Source organism: Centroberyx affinis, unplaced genomic scaffold, assembly GCF_046629955.1.
Source record: "Centroberyx affinis isolate AG114_WGS23_722 - 3 ecotype Tasmania unplaced genomic scaffold, CSIRO-AGI_Caff_v1 ptg000886l_1, whole genome shotgun sequence".
NCBI lineage: Eukaryota > Metazoa > Chordata > Actinopteri > Beryciformes > Berycidae > Centroberyx > Centroberyx affinis.
The window spans coordinates 278,317-302,728 of record NW_027279475.1 but is presented as its reverse complement, the minus strand read 5'-3'; the positions used below and the strand labels follow the sequence as shown (position 1 = coordinate 302,728).

Sequence of the window (24,412 nt, the reverse complement as noted above, 5' to 3'; positions counted from 1 at the left end):
TGTTAGTATGGTCAAATTGATGAAGTTGTTGAACGTAAGCCCATTTAGAAACAAAATAACTATTTTTTACTCGTTTTAGCCATTGCATTTTTTAAATTAGTTCGGACCGAGATGCTCGACTGCGTATGCTTTGCTGCTGTTTAGAGCGTTTCTTTATTTTTACGCACAGTATGCGCGTATGTAGACAGGGAGTGGCAAAATATAAATAATTTTTTGCCATAACTCCTCGAACTATTTTGTATAGAGTATTAACGTCTGTGTCTTTGAGTGACGGATCTAATGGACCATTCGTCGTCGATAATCACGCAAGTAACAAGAGATGAGGAGGAAAATGCGACTTGTCGTGAGGAAGGTGAGTTTGGAAAAAGTTTTTGAACTATTCTGCTGCGCATGACAATGTCAGCGGGGCACAAGACAGCGGCGTTTTTAGGGCTCCACGGCATTAGAAATGTTAAATGTAGCTCTCATAACAAGCTTAGACACTGTTTTTACCTTCTGGAAAGTATGTATGTAGCCGTATGAGACGGTTTCTAAACTTTTTGAGTAGCCCACAGCAACTTTTAAGTCAGTTCAGCCGGGGTAGGCCTTGAGCCACGGGGAGCAGCTTAAGACTTTATAAGCATAAAGGAAGACTTGGCTGGATTTAAACATACTTCCATGTATGTAGAAAAGCCATATGTGGTGTTACACAAAGACTTTATGAAGTATGCAGAATTTAAGCAAGACATCAAAAATTGTGGGTCTTTATAAAAAGGGGGCGGGGTCCAAACTGTACGTAGGCTTTTTGACAGTTCACTGTTATTGTTTTGGACTTTGAAATTGAGTTGCTTTAACTCATTTCTTATCTCTGTAAGTTAGTCAAGAGGAGGCAAATTTAACAAGATGAGCATACAATGAGCCTGAAAGTAGGCATTCTGTGGCTTTATCTGGATAGATGACTTATTACCTTATTTCAAATGGCCAGTATTTAATAAAAAGTCACTGTACTATTCCTATGAGGACTTTATACTGTGTCTGTGGCGAATTTAGTGAGTTACAGTAGTGACCTTATTGTACATTAAGGTATTTTTTACTCTCCTATGGTATCACTATAATATTCCTGTAAGAAACATGAGTTTTGCAGTTTAATGTGCCTACATATTATCCTTCAAATTATGAATCCTGTAAATACAGAGAACACTCTTGGTTTCATACCATTGCTCTTATGTTTTATCTTCAATAAAGCACAGTACCTCTCAATTTAGAAATTCACACATGAGTGTGTTATTCCTAAAGTCTAGGACGATCCAATCAATATTTGTGGGAATTAACTACTTTCTCCCAAAGCCAGGCATTAGAGAACTGAGACTCAAACCTGTGATGTAATCAAGGCGCAAAATCTGGTGCTGCTCCATAGACAATGAATGAGATTTTGTGAACCACAGAGTAGGGCTGGACGATAATTCAATATTATCGTTTATCGTCTTTCAGTGGGATTATATTGTGATGATATGGTGATTTTGGGATATCGAGACACACAATTCTGCTGTCTGAACTGATGAGAACAAGCTAATTTTATATAGAAACTCAGACAAAATGAAGTATGGTAGGAATATTATGTGAAAATTTCAGTTTAGTTTGACATCACACCAAACATTACCATTCGGTTCAATATGATGAACATTAATTTGATTATTTAACGTGATTTTGCTTATGTGAGCCATATCGTAATATATATCGATATCGAAAAAAATCCTTATGATTATCGTGATATTGATTTCAACCATATCGTCCAGCCCTACCACAGAGTGTTTGAGTGTTTATACCCAGTTGAGCTTTAGTTGTGGTAGCGTTATAAGGTATGAGCAAAACCGATACACCCTTAACCCCAGAAAAATTCCCAGGGTCCTCTGACAGTCGCCTTTACCATCTTTCCCAATTCAGTCTCTATGGAGCAGCTTTACTTGCATCTTACATGTTTGAGTATTAGCCTATTTCTTTGGTGTCTGCTTTGGGAAAGCCAGAACATGTGAACAAGTATTGATTTATTGATTATAGGTTGTCCTATACTGTTGAAATACAATATACAGAGTTCTCCTTGGCTTGTAGCGAGGCATAGGTGGTAGTAGCATTGTTAGTGTGCCTGTACGCTGTTTGCACTCACTGAAAAAAAACATGAAAGGAAAGATACAAAATCTCTAGCATGACATCTTTAGGTTCAAATTTTCCTTTAGTCCATCAGAAAAAGACGGTATTTAATAATAGTATATATGCAGTGGAAACCCTGATTCACAACTTCTCACACAGTGATATTCCTCTCTAAAGAGATTGATATGAATCAGTAAAATCACCTGGATTCCTGAGAGCTAGTTACTTCTCAGGTAGCATCTCTGCTACCTGGTTCCTGTCTGAGCTTGCAAATGGCATTACAGATTCCATGAATTTCATTGACGCTATTTAAATCATTCCATCTCATGGATTAATGACTAAAGATGTTGAGTACCCTTAAGACACAGGATATAAACATTTTATAAAAGTTCCTAGTAAATCACTAGGTTGACAACAACAACTTTCTAATCTGAATTCTTAAAAGTAGCACTATCATATTTTTATATAGCATAGATGTCCTTTTAATTGGTTCAGACTCATGGAATTGGAAAAAAAGAAAGCCATCTTACAGACAGAGAGGTGTTATTTTCAAATTGGAACTGGATCCCTAATCTAGATGAGTATTTCACTATAACCTATACAAGCCCAGAATGTTAGCTCTGTTCCATTCTTCAGATTAATTTGCTAGTCAAAATGATGAAACAGAGTTATGCAATGGAGTTGGTCTGCAGACCAGACAGCAGGTTGCACAGAGGCACAGGTCCTGTGTAACATAACGGTGATAGCCTAAAGCGTAGGAAAGCAGACTTGTGAACAGAAGGTTGCTGGTTAAAATCCCTGGACTGACTGGAAATGTTGTACAGGGGAAGTGAGTGAGTGATGCTTTCCCCTGACTCAACTATCATCAAGGTGCCTTTGAGCATGGCACTTAACCAACAACTGCTTTATTAAAGCTGCTCAGTGGCACAGTGGCAGACTGTGGTTGTACTGGGGTGAATGTGTACAGCTGAATGACATTAAAGAAGGGCAATGCTTAAAGAGAAAGTATCCTCTGTTGACTGTTGAGCCCTGGTAAAATAAAGGATAACAAAAGAAAAAGAAATATCCTTGCATGGGGTGCCTAGTTATTATTCTATCCTTATAACTAATAAAACAAAGAGCTTAAAATGAAAATATTTAGAACTACGTCAACAATAGTTCACATTTAGAACTATTTCAAGAATATTAAGTGCTAGTTAAGTTTCTATGCATTTATGGCAAATGCAATTTAACATGGTGTAAAAAAAAGGCAATTTTGATCGCTGTTTGTTTTCTCTCTACCATTCATTTCCAAAAGCAGTCACTTTAGGTTTTAGAGCAGGTTTGGTGATTGGATGAGAGACGATGTAAGATGAACTGTTAAAGTAGCCTACTGAGCTTTGACACCAAAGGTTGTAACATATTTCGGTAATTGTCGGTAGCGCCAACGTGATTCAGTACCGAGCCCTAGTGGTATGGCATTGCTTTCATGGGCAGAATCTAATTAAGCCTGTATTTATTTGGTATGCATGGGTCATTCATTGATCTGCGACCTATTCCTACCTAAATAGTACTATAATAGGCTGCATGGGGGAGGTAGCAGGATGAAGAAATCCAACCAGTGTTGAGCTCAACGCCACATAAACTCCTGAGCTGCAGTATTGTTGTCACTACCTGCTGTAGTGCTGAGTGTAGACAGAAGGTGGCAGTACCATCCAGGTGACTGGTGCAGGCCGAGTCCAGCCTGCTCCTGGACTACTTCCTCTTGGCCAAGAGGTCATGAGCCCAAAACATGGCTGCATTCCAGCAGCGAGGGGCCGGAGAGAAGGAAAAGGGGGGAGCTGTGTTCGGCCCTTCTTTTACTTCACTGGATTGCTGCAGCAAAATGGAGAGCATTACAAAATCAGACACTTCTCGAAACTTGCTTTCGAATGTCTTGGAAAGTTTTGCAAAGTTTCTGTACACATTTCATGTGATGCTTGATGACATAATCAGCTAAGAACATGTTACTTCTGAAACTGTAATTCTGTACTATACTGTATAATGTGCTGCTTTATTGCAATGACAATACTGCTCAAAATATTGCACATTTCATAGTTTCTATCAGCACCAACCGCCAAGTCATGGTTCATGCAACCTCTCTCAGCGATTTTGAGTAGTTTTTTATCATAGGAATTCAGTTGTATTGACAGTAAGAAGATTATAAATGTCTCATCAAGATGCAAAAATGTTTAAACCTAAGTCTGACCCCACCTCACTCAGTCTCCGCCACCATGAACCTGCCATACCACTTGCTCTGGAGGGTGTGAAGCAAGTTGTCAGATTGTAACAGAATATCAAGTGTCAAAGTGGCAGAAAGTCGGCTGTGGGAGGCCTCATTCTTTCTGCGTCTGGATAGGAATAGCAGCAGCCTAGTAAAGAGGCATGCCTAACCAGAGAGGGACCCAGATAAGACCGCTTTCAACTGAGGCTGAAACATGCTGATGTGGCGCAAGGCTGTCGCTGTCCCTTGGAAAAGCTGTAACCTCATTATCAGTGTCTTAGCCTCTTGGAGGAAGAGGTGTGAGCGATGTGAGGAAGGGCTGAAGTATCGTTCACTTCTTGGCAAATTTTCCTGTATAATTATACAGACCTGATTAAACAAAGAAATGAGGAGCGATCAAGGTGCAATTAAGGAATCTAGCTAATCACAATAGTGCCAGGTGTACTGCTGGGAGACTAGCAGGAAATGTGAATGATGCACTGTGAGCTTTCTGTTTTCATTTGAGCAGAGCACAAAAATTCAGTGACAGATATGACACATGTTAATTAAAAAAAATCAAAAACCAGCTACATGTGTGAGTTAGTTAACCCTCTGTCTTGCGTTTCATTTAAAAGCTCTGGCAAGTTGTGGTGTGAAAGAGAGTCACGATCACTTTTACAGAATGGCAGCTTGCTTGCTAGTAATCTTAGCTGTTTAAGCCTGGTAACATTTGACTTGGCTAAATTGATCTATGTTCTCTCCCTCTACATTCTCGCTCTCTCCACTTACGGTTCTGGTTGCTGCCAGGGTATGACCTGGCCAATTTACAGTACCCTGGGGATGGTTTGTAGGATGAGCATTATGAACAAGACTCTGATACAGGATTTACTGAGTTCTGTGTTAATGAGTAAACATGGTTTTAGTCTTTGCTATGGAAGTTGTTGAATGCCAGTTTTGGAGCAGTAACTGCACCAGCGGAGTGTAGACTGGCAACATAAAATAAGTGCAGTACCTGAGTGGACTTCATTACAGATGCAATGACAGCTGCCATTGTTGTTAGAGTGATAAGACTTATTTAAACTCAGATTATTTAAATCCACATACTGTATAGTTATAGGAAAATTGTTAATTTTCCACAATATTCTACATAGTTCTTTGGTGTGAGCAAAAACCAAGAAGCAGGTAAACTGGAATGTGTAGTTTGGTTCCCCGGACCTAGAGCTAGTAATATCAGAAAATTTCAGCCCAGCTTATTCGACATGATTTGTCATAGGGCCAAAAAAATGTTTCAAATTTTGGAAAGATTTTCCCATTTAGTTCCAATTTAGCTGACCCTTTACACTCGTTAAGCTTCGGAGGTGACCAAATTTTGTTATTTGTGTGGTATTAACCAAAAACCAAACCATCCAGTTTCACCTGGTTCATAGACTATTCTCAGGCAAAATACTCATCTGTATATTATTAAATGAACAGAAATTAACGATACAATTTTATTGATGATCCACATGGAAACTAAACATTGCATTGTCTCAGCGAAATTTTGAATCAGTGCTCTTGATTCCTTGTAACATGTTAGAAAGCATAAGTGAAAACAGAATTCAAATGGCTTCTGGTGTGTTCTTAGTGACCCCTCTTAATTTGGACCCTTCCTCATAGTATATGGAGCCAATGCTGTCTGGGCATCCTGGCCTTATGTTTTTGTTGACAGTTGCAACGAAGACATGATCTCTCTCAAGTGTGAGGAATGACGTCATCTTGCTGAGAGTACAGCTTCAGCGTTTTAATTTCATTTATTTTTTGATGCATGCACTTCAGCACTCGTGTGCACCAGATAAACACGCGGCTTAGCCATTTCCTACTGTGGGTTGTAAGGTGTACACAAAAAGGTTTTGTTTGTGACTCCGTTTATGGCCTTGTGTGAGTATGCGCGGCTATATATACATGGAGTCCCATCATTAACCGCTGTCAGCAGCTGCTCTGGCAGGCTATTTTAAGCACTCTGATGTGTAATATCAGAAGAGCTAATGCAGCGGGCAGCGTGATGTTTTTTAACACTACAAGCTTCACCTGCCCTGTTCCTTCACACGTGTTTGCACACAAACCTTTCAACTTGGGACCAAGGAAAGTATGCCCCGACAAACATGTCCTGGCTATACAACTACTCTCCAGTGGCTTAGTCCACTTTCAACACCAATTGAAAGAAGGAGTCAACAGGCCCAACCCATTGAGAATTATGGTTTAAAGTGGGTCAGATTTGCTCGGGGAGGAAGCTGAAACCTCTCTGAGCTGAAGAGAAAGGTTAAAAAAGGGGTCATTTTTATTTTTTGTTTTGATATTTTGATTTAAGATAAATGACTCTATTATTACACTGCTAAGTAAGCATCATCACCAAAGAAAAATCAGAATCAGGGCAGAACAAAGACAGAGTGCAATTTTCTTTTCTTTGATAAATATTGAATTAAATTTGATCACATGCTGTATAAGTGTATCTGCAAAAAAATTGTCTCGCACAATCTACACTTAAAATATCAGACATAAAGAAAGAGGAGAAGAGGCAACAATAAGCTTTATTAAAGCCAAAGGTTGACACATCCAGGCATATGTACACATATTATACACATATAGCTTCCCACACAGCCTCACTCTCCTTTCACAATCACATTACAGTTGAAGTTTAATCTGACTTTTTTAATGTCACAAATGGCCTCAAAAACCAAATATGTAACAATCAAAATTTACAATACATCCAGTATCCATCACTCGAGCGCACATTTAAGTAGAGCAAAGTTAGTTTGTATCCATTACTCCCTACCCCAAATATTATGTTCAACAAGGTATACATTGCTCATAGATATCTTTGTAATCATCGTACATTTACACCACAAAAGCAGGTTGACAGGTCCATGATATGCCCCATGCTGAGGCAACAGATTTAGTCATGTCTGAGCGGCATGCTAATCTCTTACGCTGACAGCTCTGACCGGCCATCTAGGCTCAGCTAATTTGTCAGAGACGGTTCTTTTTTTTTTTTTGTAAAGACCAGCTCTCATCACTCAACCATCAGTTGATGGGGTGTTTTCTCCCACATGTGTGTGCCAAAGAACTGCTGTTACTTGGATTATATTGATCTTGAGCGCTACGTTATATGACGCTAGCTGGACATTTCCGATATAATAATCCATATTATCTGATTAGTGCAGCCAAAGATGCTGAAGTATGTATTCTTTACATCTTTGCATTTAAGCAAATCATTCATTTGTTTGTCTGTCTGCTCTCTGTGTATTTTGCAGAAACACAAAACTTCCAGTCCAGATCATATATTCATTTTTAAAAATTAATTGTTCCCTGAAATTCATCATTTCAAAAATACAGATGATCCTATTCTCAACAACATTGCTATTTTAGATTTAAGCAAATATGTTAAGCTGACATATAACTTTTAATTTTCTTTCAGGTAGCTATCATTTTGTCAATTCTTTCAAATGGTTGATATCCCCTTTTGCAATGAAGCAATGTGTCCTGGTGACAGCAGATCAGGCTAACTGTACTTACATGTATTTGTAACATTATGAGTTGGAACCTTTGCTGCATGGCATTCCCCCTTCTCTCTTTAATTCAATTCTCCATGGTATACAGTTTAATAAAGCAGAAATACCAGTCTTTAAAAACAGTATTAACAATAACAGTAACAATATTATTATGCTGTTATTCTGCCAACATATGAAATTGCACTGGGAATTAGAAAGGAATTTGTGAGATCTAGCTGTCTTGCAAGGTTATTGCAAAACCAATACAAAAGAGTTCTTAACATCAACAGAAATGCTTGTGAAAATCATGTTGCTAATGTATTTATTAATTACACAGTCCGGTACACAAGCCAGCATGTGTTTAAATGATTAAATGAACGTGCATTGCATATGAAACTGGTCCAAAAGCACTGTATGTTTTCTTAATTTCCCCTCTTTGGCTCAACTATTTTTGACTGAAATGTACACCTATACTTTGTTATGCAACATCCTTCAACTCCTTGCTGTACACCAAAAATAGTCACAGTCAGGCAATATGAGGACAACACAATTAATACAGGTATGAGCATGCACCTCTTCATGTTGCTTCCTCTCGTCTGTGTCTCCCCGTCTCTCTTTCAGGTGCCAATGCAGTGTCCCCAGCAAAGAAACCTCGCAGCAGAGGCATTTTCCACAGTCTCTTCTGCTGTCTCTGTCACAAAGAAACAGAGCCACCTCCAGTAAACAACAATGCCCCCCTATTGGTAGAAGAAAACGGGACTCTGTCAAAAGTAAGTAGCGCTAATCTCTCAGCATCCCTCTCTCACTCTTGCCCTTTCCTGTGATATCAACTATCTCTCGCTCTCGCTCTCGCACTCCCTCTCCGTGGTCTCTGCACAGCATGTGGTCAGCATGATTGATAGCCACATGATCGGCAACACATGTTTTCTTTGCACTAGTTCTTTGATGTTTACAAGAACATCTCTCCTAGTCAGGAAACTATTGCATTGCACTGTTGAAAAGTACTCAGTGTCCAGACATCAATCAAGATGACTATAATTCACAAGAAGGGTGGAAATAGCCTAACGGTTACAGGAGTGGATGTCTGACTGGACGGTCGCAGGTTTGGGAAAATCCAGGTGGCGAAAAAGAGCGAGACATGTTATCCCCTTTCTCAGCAAATATAGTTGAGGTGCCTTTGAGCAAGGCACTTAACCCCATTTGCTCCAGTGTAGCTGCCCTGTGGTTAACAGTAGAAGACTAGTTGTACTGGGCAGGTGAAAGAGCTTGTGCCCCCGGTAAACCTTCCCTGGATTAATAATACAACATAAAGAAATACAAATAGAAAATTATTGCATAAAGCATTATTGAATTTGAAGAATAGTGTGGATGGTTTAGATATGTTAAGACATCATTGCTTGCTAAGCCAGCGACGACAGACCACTATTCCTTTATGTAACATGTTTGACTGACTGACAATGCTCCCTATAGTTTTATTGAGTACATTCTTGGAAAACAACATGGCTATTAGCAATCATGGACTGGAGATCAAGTGGTCAAGAAAGTCTCGGGTGTCAGTTTCAGATTTATGCCTTACTTCAGCTTTTTATAGAGATTTGATATTCCAGAAGTTATTTGTCACGTCGCTCCAAGCCCCCAAAATAAATTGCTCAGTCTCCCGCTGAGGGGGGCGAGTCAAGTGCTAGTGTCAGTGTTGGTTGTGACCCTCTGTCATGTCAACGTGTGCTCTGCTGCTGCTGTTACTCTCTCAGGCGGGCTGCGGTCTCAGTGACTCCCCCCACCAGCCGTGTGAAAGTCCACTCTCAACGGACCTCACAGACACCTGCCAGTCATTTGGGCTTGTACTCTGTAGGATCCCTGGAGAAGGCAAGTCCCTAACCCAATGCTTGGAGCAACTCTTGAGTGGTAAAAGTCCAACTTGAGAAACGCTTCTCCCGATGTACCTGGAAAACTCTGAGCAAAATAAAGCCTCTGGAGAAGGGGAGCCACCTGCAGAAGCCATGCTTGCTGAACAATGCCAGGCTCCTGAACTAACAGAAGCCACAGATTTAACCAAGCCTTCAAAGGGAAGTGCTGAAGCCTTTGTGGAGTATACTGAGCAGAATCTTGTCAGGGGAGAAATGGACCCTTCTGTACTTTCTGCCGAACACTGCAACATGAATAGAGATCTTGCAGATGAGACTGAATCCGGCACATATTGCAATGGACATTCTGAGAGCTTTGAGCAATATTCAGCAAGTGAGGAATCTTTTGAGCTTGACCAGATCGCTGATCGGTGTGAGACTTCAGGGTTAAGCAAACCATCTGGTGAATGCGCTCAACGCTGTGAGTGTTTTAAACCTTGCAAGTCCTCTGAGCACTGCGCTAATCATGGCTTAGCTTCCAAATGTGGCCCTTGCTGTGAACATTGCACTGAACACCTCCAATTATCTCAACAATGTAAGCCTTCTGATCAACAGTTCGAGTCCTTCGAGTTTGAGCCAGACAAATCGGCAGTGAACTGTGATTCTTTTGGGCAGTGTGAAATGTCAGATTTCATACCTGACTGCACAGAACTCCTTGAGTTATCGCACCAATGCAAGCTTTCTGATCAGCAGTTCGATTGCTTTGACTCTGAGCCAGACACATCAACAGAGGACTCTGAGACTTCCGAGCAATGTGAAATATCTAGTTTCATACCTGACATCTCTGATTCATTGGATTGTGGCACTGGACTTTGTGAGTATCATGAAACTCAAAAACAAGCCGAATACACGAGTGATAATAGTGAAAGCTATCCACGTGAACTAAAGGATGAGCAAACTGTAAATTCAGAGTATTTTGAACCCAGTGATGACCAGTCTTGCATAATATTAGAAGAGGTAAATTCTGAGTATTTGGACACACCTTTTCAAGTTGCTCCTGACGAAAGTACGCATGTCCCCATTGCTAGTGAACATGGTGAGGAAATGCTGCACTCTGAGGAAAGCTTTCATCATGCCATTACGTTAGAGCTATCCACAGAGCGCTGTGAGATGCCTGACAACAACGGTCTCTATGATGCTGTTGAAGCAAGTCAACAATATGAAACAAATCAGCAATATGAAACTTTGGAGCAATGCGACTCTGACAAGACCTTTGCTGCTCATGATGAGCTTATCAGTGAGACATTGTTGGATCATAGCTCTGAGATGTGCACCGAGGAAGATGGATCCTCAGATTGCTCTTCCACTGAAACAAAATCCTTTAAGACCTGTCCTGATGGCAGCATTCTCTCTGAACCTTGCTCTGATTCTTCGGGGGAATCCGACAAAGGAGCCCAGGAAGATTCAAGTGATGAACAGACTCAGTGGGAATCTTTTGAAGATGAAGAGGAAATAGAACAGAGTAGTAATGACGGAAGTGATAATGATCAAAACAAAACTGGTGATGTTGTCATCGAGGATTTCTTTGACTTTTTCGATCAAGGTGACTATTATGGACGTGGTTTTGTACAAAGGCGACCTTATATTTCCTGTTTTGATGGGGGAGATATCCATGAGCACCTGTATGTTAAAGAATTCAAAGCTGGGGCACAGAAACGTCGTGCCAAAAATGCGTACAGATATGAGAAAACCAATGAAGAAGTGACTGCAAGGGTAACTGATGCTTGTCATGATGCTCCTGAAGACTCTGCTTGTGAAGAGGCTTATGAGGCAGACGCACTTGAGGCCTGTGATGAGATATCATCTTACGGGTCAGAAGAGCAACCCAAAGAATTGGAAGCAGAGGATGAAGCTCAAAATGACTTTGTTGAAGAAAATGAATCTGCTTATGATGAGGCCCAAGCACTATATGCAGAGGACTGTGTAGTCAGTAAAGCAGAAAACGATAATGAAGTCTATAATGTAGATAAAGCTTTTGAAGGTGTTAAGGAGGAGAACATGTGTGCACCAAGTGCAGAAGACATTTCTGTTGAAGGTGATGCATATGAGGATGATGTTCCTGATGCTCAAAATTATGAATCTGCTGACAGAATCTCCACCATTGATCAGTTACAGCTAAGCATTACTAAAGGCAAAAAGGATGACAAACATGTTGAAGAGCAATTTGATAAATTATATGAAGAAGAAGTATTTATTGCATGTTCAGAAAGGGAGACATATTGGTCACTCATAGATAATGGAGAGATTTGTGAGCCAGGTGTTGAAGAATACTATGCATATGAAGTTAAAAGCATTCAATCATCTGCTAAACAAGCACTGAATGGCTTCATTGTGGAAGGAAGAACACACAATCAGACAATCCATGGAAATGCTGGTGGGAATGCTTCTGAGAAACAGGAAGAAGATGCTCTTTCATCCCTGACAGAGACTGAATTCCAGGATGTTAAAGTCCCTTCAGTCTGCCCAGAAGAGTGCAAAGCAGTCAAATTTGGAATTATTGAAGTTATCGAACTGAGTGGAAGTTTGGAGTCAGACGATGACTCTGGGCTAAATGAAATCTCCAGACAAATAAGGCCTCCTCTAGGTGTTATTCACAGTGTAGTTTCAGAAGATGCCAAAAGCGACACTGAACAAAGCAGAGATTCGGAAGACGAGGAGAGCGAAGATGAATCCTCTGAGCCTTGTGAATGCGAGTACTGCGTTCCACCAAAAGAGCAGGTATTATAAGGTCTTTGCACCCTAGCTGTAAAGCACTGGAGGAGATGTGAGAGCGGGCATAATTAGATTTATGTTTTCAGAACTGTGGTTTGAACTTTCCATTTGTTCCGAGAATTAGGTAAAATGTGGCCTCAATATTGTTGGCCTATTTTTACATTGTTAAGAATTTACTACCAGCCGTGGCTGCAAGTTGGCTCCGAATCAAATTTGTGGCACCGACTAAAGTGTGGGGAGGATATAACTTGGCAGATTGGCTGGTATTTGTGTCAACCTCTAAAATACATGCTCTACCATTCTCCTCACGTGGTAATTCACTCTGTGGGGACACACACATACATGAATTGCCCCGTGTTAAAGGCCGCCTATTTGGTCATGCCAACTCCTTTTAATAACAACAGAGTCAGCTCAGCAAGCGCTGAACTCTGAACACTTGTTGAGGGAAGAGACATAGTACGGTGATGTTTACATGCTCCGTCAACACAGTAGCAGCTGTAGCGTCCAAGGTTTCTCATGCCCCCTCATGGACACACTCCACCACAGCCCCATTGTGTCAGTCTCTTAAGTGGCAAGAAGTACACACACAATGTATGTCTTGGCGCTACAAATTGAGATGGTAACTTCTCAAGGCTAAAGCAAATATGTGGACTTTTTATGTTTGATATTAGAGCTTTGTCACTGTTGCTCTTGTTGCGGGCTTGAAAGTTAAATCTGTCTATAACCTTTTCCATAAATCAGCTGTTCATTGTCTTAACTCTCTTTTGTCTTTAGGTTCCAGCAAAACCGCTGCTCCCACAGATCAAATCAAAGGATGCAGGGAAGATCTGTGTGGTCATTGATTTGGATGAAACACTAGTGCATAGTTCATTCAAGGTAAGCTTGCTGGTGTGACCTACTTTCTCACCACAGTCTTGGGTAGATTGTTTTCTTACCGATGCACAATGACACCAGAAATCTCTAAAACCAAATAGTGCAGATAATCAGTGATCAACTGCTAACTAGCCTTTAGTTTGAATATACTTGTATGTCTATTCAAAAATATTCAAAATAGATTACTATGTTTGCACCCCCCCCTCCCCATCCCCCATCCCTCAAATTTAGCAAAGATGTCATTGTGTTGAATCCTACAAAGTACTCTATTCGATTCAAATGAAAAGGATATTATAAAAAAAAATACATTTAAATAATTTAGTGTTCAGCCCCTTGTTTCATTTGGACTAAATGATTGTAATTTGTATTTTTTTTTCAATATTTTACCTATTTTACCTATTACCTACAATTCATCTTGGGTTTGCAAATATACAAAAATACTTAGGATGCACTCAGTGAGTTTCTACTGTCCAATTTCTCCACTGACTGAATATACAAAGCAATAATTAAACAAAAGTTAAAAGCTGCAGTGAAAGTATACTCTATGTAATTTTGCAAAATGGCAGGAGAGACATGATTTTATTTTTAAACCCCAGGAATTGGAATCAGATGCCATCTATAAGTAGCCTAAACTATTTATTTTACGCTGTGCGCCAGTGTTTTGAAGCAAAGACCTCTCTGCACCCTAAACTCCCAGTGGGATGTACTGTGGAAAAGACCTGAGATCACATTTGCTAACAAGTAAGGAAAAAGAGTAGTAAAAAAAAAGTAAAAGAAAAACCCTGAAAAGAAAATGTTCAACTCTTAAATTACAATCTACCATGAAGTCTGAGTAACATATGATACAAAATGTTAAACAATTATTTTTGTGAGTAAATGAAAAAATGAATAAGTGCCTTTCTTGAATATTCTTTTTACAGATATAATGGAACACTTTTATAGGAAATAAAATAAATACGTTTTGAAATAAATTCAGCACAACAAAATTTGCAAACAGTATACTGTATAATCTACTAACCGCAGTACTATTATATGTGAAGATGCACTTAAAGCTTTCTGAAATGGTATTCTCTATCACATTATGTCTACAAATAACAGGTTGTCTTTTGATCAGTTTGATACCTTTTAAGGCAGCAGTTCAGTGAACAAAGTAATCAATGCCAAAAGTCAAGGCTCCTGTGTCACGACAAATTATGTAATGGATGCCATGTGCTGCTTAGTCCTTCTCGGGTCACAGACTGTCCTAAAGGATGTCACTGGATATTGCCACTAGTGTAAACAGGGTCAGACCAGTAAGCTCCACAATACAAGTTTGATAATAAAACTCTTTATTGGTTTGACACACATACTAAATATAGCGTGAAAAGCGTCATTTAAGAGTTGAAGATGCCCCCCGGATTTGGTTTTACGCAGATGTCGAGTGAAAGACGTCGTATTGCACTCTGGTAGTCGCATTTAAAGCTCAGCAAGAAGAGGCTTGATCTCTCAATAGGGAATAAATGATTGAGCAATAGACCTCACTGTTATATTGTACATGTTTTTGGTGAGTGAGTGTGTGTGTGTCAATAAATATTTGCATATTTTATACAAAACATGTTCTTTGCCTGGGTCCAGACTAGGGCTGAACGATTTTTGAAAAAATATCTAATTGTGATTATTTTGACTGATATTGCAATTGCGATATGATTTGCGATATTAGAGGGAATGATAATTTTTACATCATTATTCTCATTTTCATTGAAAAACGTATTAAAATGATTATGGTTTGATTTTGCGGGGATCTGTACCAAACAAAGATGTTTTCTTAAGTCTGTAGAATATGATGTGGAGGCCAGGACATCTCTGCAGCACGACAATATTTAATTTAAAATGGTATTTTGACACACATTTCGTCTTTAACAAATATTGCGCCTCCTGCGATTTGATGATTGCAGTAGGCCATATTGCGATTTCAATAAAATTTTGATTAATTGTTCAGCCCTAGTCCAGACCTTTGAATCCGCCCGCTCCACCGAGTTGACTGATTCTGGTCTGGCATCGTGACATGAAACAGCGGTTTCTCGGTTGAAAAATGATCGGTCCAGTGAGTGCCGGGGGGGACTAACGATTAGCCAATCAGCGCCACGGGTGAGATTAACGCCGTTGTCAAGCTATTGTCAAGCGTTGTCAAGATGTGCGCCGGAACCAAGGAGGAGTAATAACAACAATGGCGACCGCTATAGACAAGATAGACGCTGCCATCGAGGCTGTTCTAAATCGATTAAAAGTACCAATTACTTTGAAATCCGAACAGCACTCTGCTTTGAAGGCATTTATTCAAAGGGGAGATGTTTTTTTCGCATCAGTGTCGACTTAAAATGACGTTAGATTCAGGCGGATACGTTGGTCTCTAGTGATTGGTTAGGGAAAATCCAATCCCCCTCCCCCACGGAAATCGGTTAGAGTGGAGGCAATGTCAGACTGAAGATGGAAATGGAGTGTAACAAGTTGACAATTCTGTCTGATATCAGGTAAACATGTTCTTTCATATAAGCTTGAGAAGAAATTAGACTGCACTAAGCTATAGGTTATTCAATAGATTATTAGACTAGATTAAACTTTAATGATTTCTGTGGAGAAATTGGCCCTTAGCAGCAGTAAGTTGAAATAGGATGCATCAAAGAAGAATAGGATATAAATAAGAATGATGGACATATTAAGTAGAAATGCATAAATCAAAATGTGCTAAAAAGTAAGGATTCTAGCATTAAAAGGAAGTGCAAAATGGCATTAGTAGTATTTGTAGCAGCAGAACTTACTGAGACATAAAGACAATGTGAGATTTGTGCGTTAGTGGAGGTGGAGAATCATAAAATATAATATAAAAAACAAAAATATAAAAACAAAATTGTGAAAATGAAAATTGTAAAATATATCTATATATGCAATATATAACACTGAAAAGGAATATGAGGGTATGAGAAAGTCATGGCCACTTTATTGACCTATAGGTCTTTATGGCCAATCTTAATGCAACAGCCATTTTTTTTTATTTATTGTGTTGTTTTTTTTATTTGAAGATTGTAACAATAAAACAACAACTGTCTCAGACAGCAGTGTTATTTTTGGAGTACATAACATTTGATATACGTTTTCTCAGTTATTTTTAGAAACAACTTCTTGAAAAGCATTAAGATCTATATTTACTGTATATGCTGCCACATTTGATACGTGTGTATTTGGCACTGAAGCTTTTATTGCCGACACCTTCACGCCAGGGGAAATTGTTTCAGTACAAATTCAATTGTATTTTGTGTTTATCCAAACCTTAAACATTTGAACCAACAGTGAAAAAAATACATTATATTAATTGCACATAATTATTTACATTTTCTTTTAATCCATGCAGTTAAAATCATCTCAGCTGTACTGTGTGAAGTTAAGTTCCTGAGGAATGTACCCTGTTCATTAAAATCTCTCCTATTTGCCTTACCTCATATAACAACAATTCAGGTCGTGGTGTAAAGCCTTATATAGAACGTACTCGTGATGATCTCAACATTTGAGAGCCATATTTTAGATGTGAGAAGTGCCTAAATAAATCAGATATTTTATGAGCGTTGTCAGATTCTGTAGGCCCTATATTTCAGTGATGTGAGTCACAAGAGCCGGATTATTTACAGTGCGGTGTTATTTAGAAGACGCTGAGGTTGCGTCTTTGCTTCTGTGTGACACATCTTCACCTTTGATTTGTTGCCACTCTTTATCTCCAGGAGAAGGCTTTAGACTTTCTCCCCTTTTGGAGAGACTTGAAAAAACAGGTACATTCTGTGTTTTTTTAATTCTCCTGCTCTTTGTTTCCAACAGCCGGTGAACAACGCAGATTTTATCATTCCAGTGGAAATCGATGGAACAGTTCACCAGGTACGCACTTGCCATGCCTTATTGACCATTCATTGTGTTGTCTGCCTATATTGCTTCACTCACAACACCACAATGTCAAGGCATAATGAGCCATCATAGAAGTCGCACTTTCTACATGCTCACTACACTCCTGTTCCATCCCCAAAGGAGATTTACTCAGAGAATCCTGCAAGTCTAAAGCAGGATAGATGCAGTATTCTACAATCATTGTAAACTCCATATACCGATAACCAAAACATGTGGTATACAGTGTTTTACCTGTACAGTAGGATGGTGCTATGAGCTCTGGAGATCTCAAATACGAACGTAAAGGAAATAAAATTCAAAATCTGATATGGTGACTCCAGCTTGCACTAGGAACACTGCGCCGGTTACCTGACAGTGCTGTGGCCTTCTCTGTTGACGGCTCCAAGCAGCAGGAGGCTATTTCAGTGGCCTGACGAAATGAGGAAACCCTGGCTGGCTTCTCAGAAATCACCGGCCATCAATCTCAGTCTGTAGCGCATATTATGCCCCAGCTCACTGGTGCCGGGCGAATGGCAGCGACTGGCTATTCCTCAGCGGCTTTAAATGGTAACTGCAGCCTGCTGTGCCAGGAGCTCCCAGAAGACAGAAGAGCCTTGTTGTCCGAAGGGCTTGGGTCTGTTTCAAGTAATCCAGGATAGGCTTGTTAAAAAGGGGGAAAGCCTATTCGGGATGACTTGGTTCAGAAACAAGGCCGCCAGCATCTTAGTGGGAGCAGGCATAAAATCCTGTTTGGGTTTATACACAAAATATTATTGAATATTAAAAGTTGTTTTTTTTTTTGTTTTGTTTTGTTTTTTGCTTTTTTAATTACATTTATCATTGTAGATAATGTAGTAGAAAAAATAAGTTATGCTAAAGGGAATCAATGCTCACACCAGATAATAAAATCAAATATATTTAGTATTGTTTCTTTTCTTTGAGTATACGACATGTTGTTACTAATAGATCTGTGTAGAGATTAAAAAGCATAACAATAATAATAATAGCTCATTTAGATAGGTTGCCCTGTCATGTTTGAATTAGCAACTCAATGCAAGTATGTGATTTATTTATTTATTTATTTTTTTCTTAAGGATTTTAATTTTTTGGACACACAGCTCTCATTCATTTACAAAGGAAAATGACTGTTTCCCTGTGTTTTTTTTTTTTCCTGAGATTTTTTTTATTTGTATTCATGATCATATCCCTGTTGACAGTTGAAGCATGTTTCAGAAAAACTGTCGATTTCACACTGCATGCCTCGTGTGTCTCCGCCCAGGTGTACGTGTTGAAGCGACCCCACGTCGACGAGTTCCTCAAACGGATGGGCGAATTGTTCGAGTGTGTTTTATTCACCGCAAGCTTATCCAAGGTAAGAGCGCTGTCCTGAATGCCGAGTAGCTGCAGGTTAACATGTGACCGCATATCGCTGGCAGAAGGACACAAACAGTTGTTAACAAATCTTTCCCTACTGTATGTGAAAAGTGACGCTTGCTGTTTCAAAACATTATGCTTAGAATTACTGGAAGCCCGACCTCATTTTTGCTTGTGTCAGATTTACAGCTGACCTTACACATACACCCTCGCACATAAACATTATTATTATACCTGTCAGGCAATTGAATTCACTCCCTTCCTAACCTCTAACGTTTACCTTTAACCCCTTTCACCCAAACCTTGACTCAACTCTATTTCTGGAAGGTTCTTCTTTTCTTTTTTCTTTTTTTTTGGTGGGTACATTTTGGTGGGTATTTTTGTCCAAATCACGTAACAGTATCATGGGTACATACATTTTTAGTATGTGTGGCCCCAATGGGAAATGCACCCCAAACCCCAGAGGTGTTAGTATTACCAAGCTCCACTGCAGCCACTGGGCATCAGACATGACCATCAGCCATAAAGAAATGCTTCCTTTGAAATCAGTGAAAGCTACTCCACTGCCTGCGTTGCAGTCGCGTCACATTCAATGGTGTCAAGCTCAAAAGTCACTGAGGTTCAATTCTCAATAGCAATTGAGCATTCAGTTGTACATTCATGCTCAGATAGGCAAGGCAAGCCAAACTTTATTTATATAGCACATTTCATACACAAGTCAAATTCAATGTGCTGCACATAAAACACAAAGAATAGCCTACATAATTTGTCAGATAACATTATCAGGTGACATTATCAACTCATAAAATGACATTAGATGGAAAGAAAGAAAGAAAGAAAGAATGAGAGACAGAAAGAAAGAAAGAAAGAGAGACAGAAAGAAAGAAAATAAGTAAGTAAGATGAATAAATGATGAGAAATAAAGTTGATCTGGTTGTTTTCTGGAGTAATGCAATCAACATAGACCACGATGGTCAACTTAAAAAAGGCCTATGCATTATTTAAGGTAACAAGCCTAAAAAACAGATAATTGTAGCAGAGTATACTAGCATCTGGCTGCAGTTTGTGGCTGTATTGTAGTTTGTTTCAGCTCAGCTTTTCTTTACATTAAGTGCACATAAAGAATAAAGCACCAAAGCTATACTCGTGCATATTGGTGAATATGGCACAGAGGCTTTTCCCTCCTGCTGCTCTTTCAAAACACGCTATGTGGAGCAGCTAGAACGACACATTAACACAATGTTGACAGCGATGCAATGTGTGGACTGGCATTTGAGGGTCACGCTCTCGTCATACTGAAGCCCAACTCTAATCTCAATTTGTACCACTAATCCAAAAATCAGCTTCTCCCCCTTGTGAGGACTTTTGAATCTTATAATGTGAGTTTTGTTGTCATTTAGTTTCCACTATCCCGTTCAGTACTGTTTGTTTTGCGTTGCGATTTTTTTTTTTTCTTTTGAGGGGAAGTGTTTTTTCTAAACCGCTTGGGGTTCTTATCTCGCCTGCACAATCTGCATTTTTCTCACCTTTGTGTTTTAGCAGTTTTGCATGTGAACATACATTGTAAAACAGCACTCCCACACTTACTTACAGCCACACACGCACACACACGCTTATACACACACAGAAGCTGAGCCCTATTTAAAGACAGCTGTACATGTGTTTGCTTTCTCCCGCTGCTAGTATGCGGATCCTGTGTCGGACCTGTTGGACAAATGGGGGGCGTTCCGGAGTCGTCTGTTCCGGGAGTCCTGCGTCTTCCACAGGGGGAACTACGTGAAAGACCTGAGCCGGTTGGGTCGAGACCTCAACAAGGTCATCATCATCGACAACTCCCCAGCCTCCTACGTCTTCCACCCCGACAACGCGGTACACCATTTTTATTTATTCCTCTGCAACACACAAGTGACTATACACTGCAAAACAGAAAATCTCCATCTTAACAAGTCATTTAGTCTGCTTTTGAGTCCTAAAATCGTAAGTAAGTGGAAAAAAATCTGCCAATGCGGTGAGATAATTTCACTTGTTTCCGACTCAAATCATCTTGTTTTACAGTTTTTTACGATCGCTAGCAAGCGTTTTTCAATACTTATAATACTTTTTCTAAACTCTTCACACACCAACTCACCTACAACACACAGTTGGCAAAACAGTTAATTTTATGCTCAAAATCACATATTGTAAACTAAACACCAACACTAATTTTCAAAATGCAAGAATATTTTGTCAAAATACACTAACTCTACCAAAACACTGCAAACATGTCTCAAAATCAAATAATTATTTCAAAACACTAGCACATGTTTTCTTCCAACAGGAACATTTAGTCAATCATAGCAAAATGACATACAAAATACTAACGGCAGATGGTATTACAGAAAATGCATTACTTTACATGTGTCACTTCTACCCTTATACAATAGACAGTATATTGATAGTCAGTTGTTTTTCGCACTGCAGTTTCTTTTGAAGTCACTCTACATTTTTCTTTTGTTGAGTGTAGTAAATGTACGCATTTTTTTTTTCTTTTTTGCAAACATTCTATATCAAAAGTGAATGACTCATCTTTACTTTATAGAATGTACAGTATATGAAAAAGGAATAAGTGACAGAATTGCTGCAGTAAAGGCTTTATTTGCAATAGGAAATTACTGCAAGAGATCAACAAAAATCTGCAATATAGCTGCTGGTTACAGTTGTGTAAAAATAAAATATACAAACAGAAAAAGGCACAGAAGAAAAAAAAAGAAAATTACACAGTCCTTTTCTAATCTACCCGGTCTTCTGCATTTGGCCACATGTTCTCGTCCACATCACTCCTTATATTTTCTCTGGCTATGCACTTTGGGAAGTATCTTTTGGCGTGCCTTATCCACCCCTGGCAGTGTTCAGCTGTGATTGGTCTATTTGCATAACTTCAATCAGCTGTTTCTCAATAGCAAAAAAATATAGGACATATATTTGTTTCAATATACAATATGAACTGCTGTTCACTTCAACTTTAGCCTATAAGTTAGGTTTAGAACATGAGGTTATCTGTTCTGACATACAGTATGCAAGCATTTGTAAATTTGGCATTAAAAATCCATCGTTTTGGTCTTGGTTGAGCTTGTATGTAAAAGAAATTCAAGAGTTTTTAAAATGTGTTCACTGAATGCATTTTGTGTCAAAGGAACAAGAAATGTGTTAATGGTATGGCCCGCAACAGACCAGTGTTGTGCTAACTGTGTTAAGAGTTATGAAAATATGACTACAGAACTGATAAAAGGTTGCTAGCAATCGTAAAAAACTGTAAGAATTTTGTAGAATCAAGTTTCATTTTCTTGATAGCAGTGTAGTGATCTGCCTTATTTTGACTTGTTTCAAGATACTGACACTCATTTCTAGAAAATTCCTGAAAGAAGGGAAACTGCATTAGAAAGTGGCTATATCTCACCTCATTGGCAGAATTTTTCTCTTGGTTTAAGAAAAATAAGATTTGAAGGCAGAATATGAGACTAAATAACACGTTAAGATGGAAAAACTCTGTATATTCACACTGAACAAAACACAATTATTACCTGAAAATGACTTTTCAGCATCTCTAAATTATAGAGGATCCAGTTCGTAAAGGTGTTGTCATTTTTAGAGTAGATATCACTTGTTCAAAATAGTTGAACAAGTACTGTGGTATACTGAGAAACTCTTCTAATTCCACCCTCCTCTTTCAAACCCCCAGGTTCCCGTAGCCTCCTGGTTTGACGACATGGCGGACACCGAGCTCCTCGATCTCATCCCCTTCTTTGAGAGACTAAGCAAAGTGGACGACATCTATGATATTCTCAAGCAGCAGAGGACTGCAAGCTAACAGAAAGAGGAAAGCAGAATGAAAATTATCACCAGCGACTGTCATCACGGGGCCACAGAGGCTGGTGGACGCAGGCTCCACGCTGCTTCCCACTACAAGGACCACACTGCAAAAAATGTCTATCTTGATACGTTATTTAACCCTGTGTTCCAATCTTTTCTTTTCTTAAAACAGGTGAAATAAATCTTCCAGTGGGGTGAGATACTTTTGCCTTGAAAGTCCATTGGAAACAAACAATCTAATCCCACTGGCAGATTTCTCTCAGATGTTTTCAGAAGAGCAAGATTTTAAGACTGAATGTGGGATTAAATGACTTGTAAAGATATCTTTTGCCGTGCAGCTAGTGTGTTGGTGTTGGTATGCGGCAGTAAGGACAGTTAAGTGTGGCGTAAACCTGGATTGTGTGAAGAGTTGTGCCGTTCTATAAATGCAAACAAACCATATCGATCATTTCCCCCTTCAGTACAATGTAGCGTTGTAATTAACATTTGAACTAGTCCTCAAATAGAAAAATAGCAAATCATTGAATACTGTATTTTGGAAGATTATATCTTGAGGTGGACTGAATCCTGTTACTCAACCTTTTTCTTTCTTTTTATTTTGCCTAAAATGCCCAAGTGTGTATGTATGTACTAAAAGACAATCATCAGTCAAGAAGTAGTTGGATAGATTAAGTTAGATTAACTTTATAGGAATTTTTTAAATCATTTCTTTAACAGGTGATGTATTTCACTACAATATGCACATTTTGATGTGCATCGAACACTATGCACTTAACTGTATATCAGCAATCTTTGGCAAGCTATGAACAAAAAAACACCATTTGTTTGTAGTCTTTTGAAAAGGAGGAAACGGTAACAGCAATTATGGGTGATAATAAATACGCAGTAATCCACTGCAGTTAAATGTAGTCCTTATTCACTACTTTACAGTTTTTACCATAATCACTCAGTCCTAACAGTACTGGAATCAAATTATTAATGTCTAATGTCTCTCACAAAAGACCCTAACCTTGACGTCCATGTAGCTGACTACATACTTACCAAACCAACAAATCTTGGAGGAGCATTAAAAAAAAAAAAAGACTGGATATTGGCATTAAGAGAACTTCCATCTCCCTCCGGACGGACTGACTGCACGCTGATCGGACTTTTCAGCCCATATCTGATGGAGAGACTTTACGAAAGTGCCATTACGGACGTGGTGAGATTATTTTTGTACATATATCAGGATTTTAGGCAATCGTTTTTTTGATCTGTTTTTAATAATGTTATTTTACCTATGTTGAGAAAGTTGTTTTTTGCGTTTTTAGTTGGAACTGATGTTGGCAAAGGAATACAACGGGCTGTCCATCAATAATGCAAATTCTGTTTGTGTCTACAGGAGGAGGCTTTAGCGGTTTGTAATTCGCAAATACGATTGTCTTAGATGAGTTTGACATTTGATTTTAAAACACACTTTGTCGCCTCCTGTTGTTGAACTTCAATCTGACCTTTTTCATGTGTGACATTAATCAAGTCGATCAATACTGCCTTATCAGTCTGTACATTCAGTTTGGTAGGGGAGACTTGTGCCAGACATTTTCTAGCCCTGATTCACTTTGCCCCAATCTGGTGTGAGTGTGTGTGTGTGTGTCTGTGTGTGTCTGTGTGTGTGTCTGTGTGGGTGTGTGTGTGTGTGTGCGTGGGTTTCAGTGTGATTGCGTCAGTGTGAGTATTTCCATTGGTTTAAAATAAAAAAAAAAAACATACTTTGACAATACATGAAAGAAAATGTAACCTTTCTTGAAATAATGATTTAACTTTTTTACTGTATGCAACAAGAGTATTAATGTTGACACTCAAGTAAAGAAACTGGTTAAAATAAGTGTTTTGAGTTTTTAAATTGCTGCTGATAATTGTTAAGATTGAAAAAAAAA

At 39.0% G+C, this 24,412-nt stretch overlaps 1 protein-coding gene across 9 annotated transcripts; it reads left to right on the top strand.

The window, feature by feature from the left end:
• Positions 1 to 24,412, top strand: ctdsp1 (CTD (carboxy-terminal domain, RNA polymerase II, polypeptide A) small phosphatase 1). 9 transcript variants are annotated; one of them, XM_071521390.1, is made up of 10 exons: positions 1 to 343; positions 3,914 to 3,949; positions 8,518 to 8,645; positions 10,111 to 10,113; positions 13,266 to 13,367; positions 17,211 to 17,271; positions 17,786 to 17,793; positions 18,541 to 18,645; positions 20,331 to 20,516; positions 22,366 to 24,412. In XM_071521390.1, exons 1-10 carry the CDS (start codon positions 280 to 282, stop codon positions 22,492 to 22,494), a joined length of 822 nt encoding a protein of 273 aa, XP_071377491.1. In that variant the 5' UTR covers positions 1 to 279; the 3' UTR covers positions 22,495 to 24,412. The 9 variants fall into 9 exon arrangements, with proteins under 9 accessions (XP_071377491.1, XP_071377490.1, XP_071377488.1 ...); XM_071521389.1 differs by lacking the exon at positions 17,786 to 17,793 and having other exon boundaries at positions 17,211 to 17,267; positions 18,553 to 18,645; XM_071521387.1 differs by lacking the exons at positions 10,111 to 10,113; positions 17,786 to 17,793 and having other exon boundaries at positions 17,211 to 17,267; positions 18,553 to 18,645.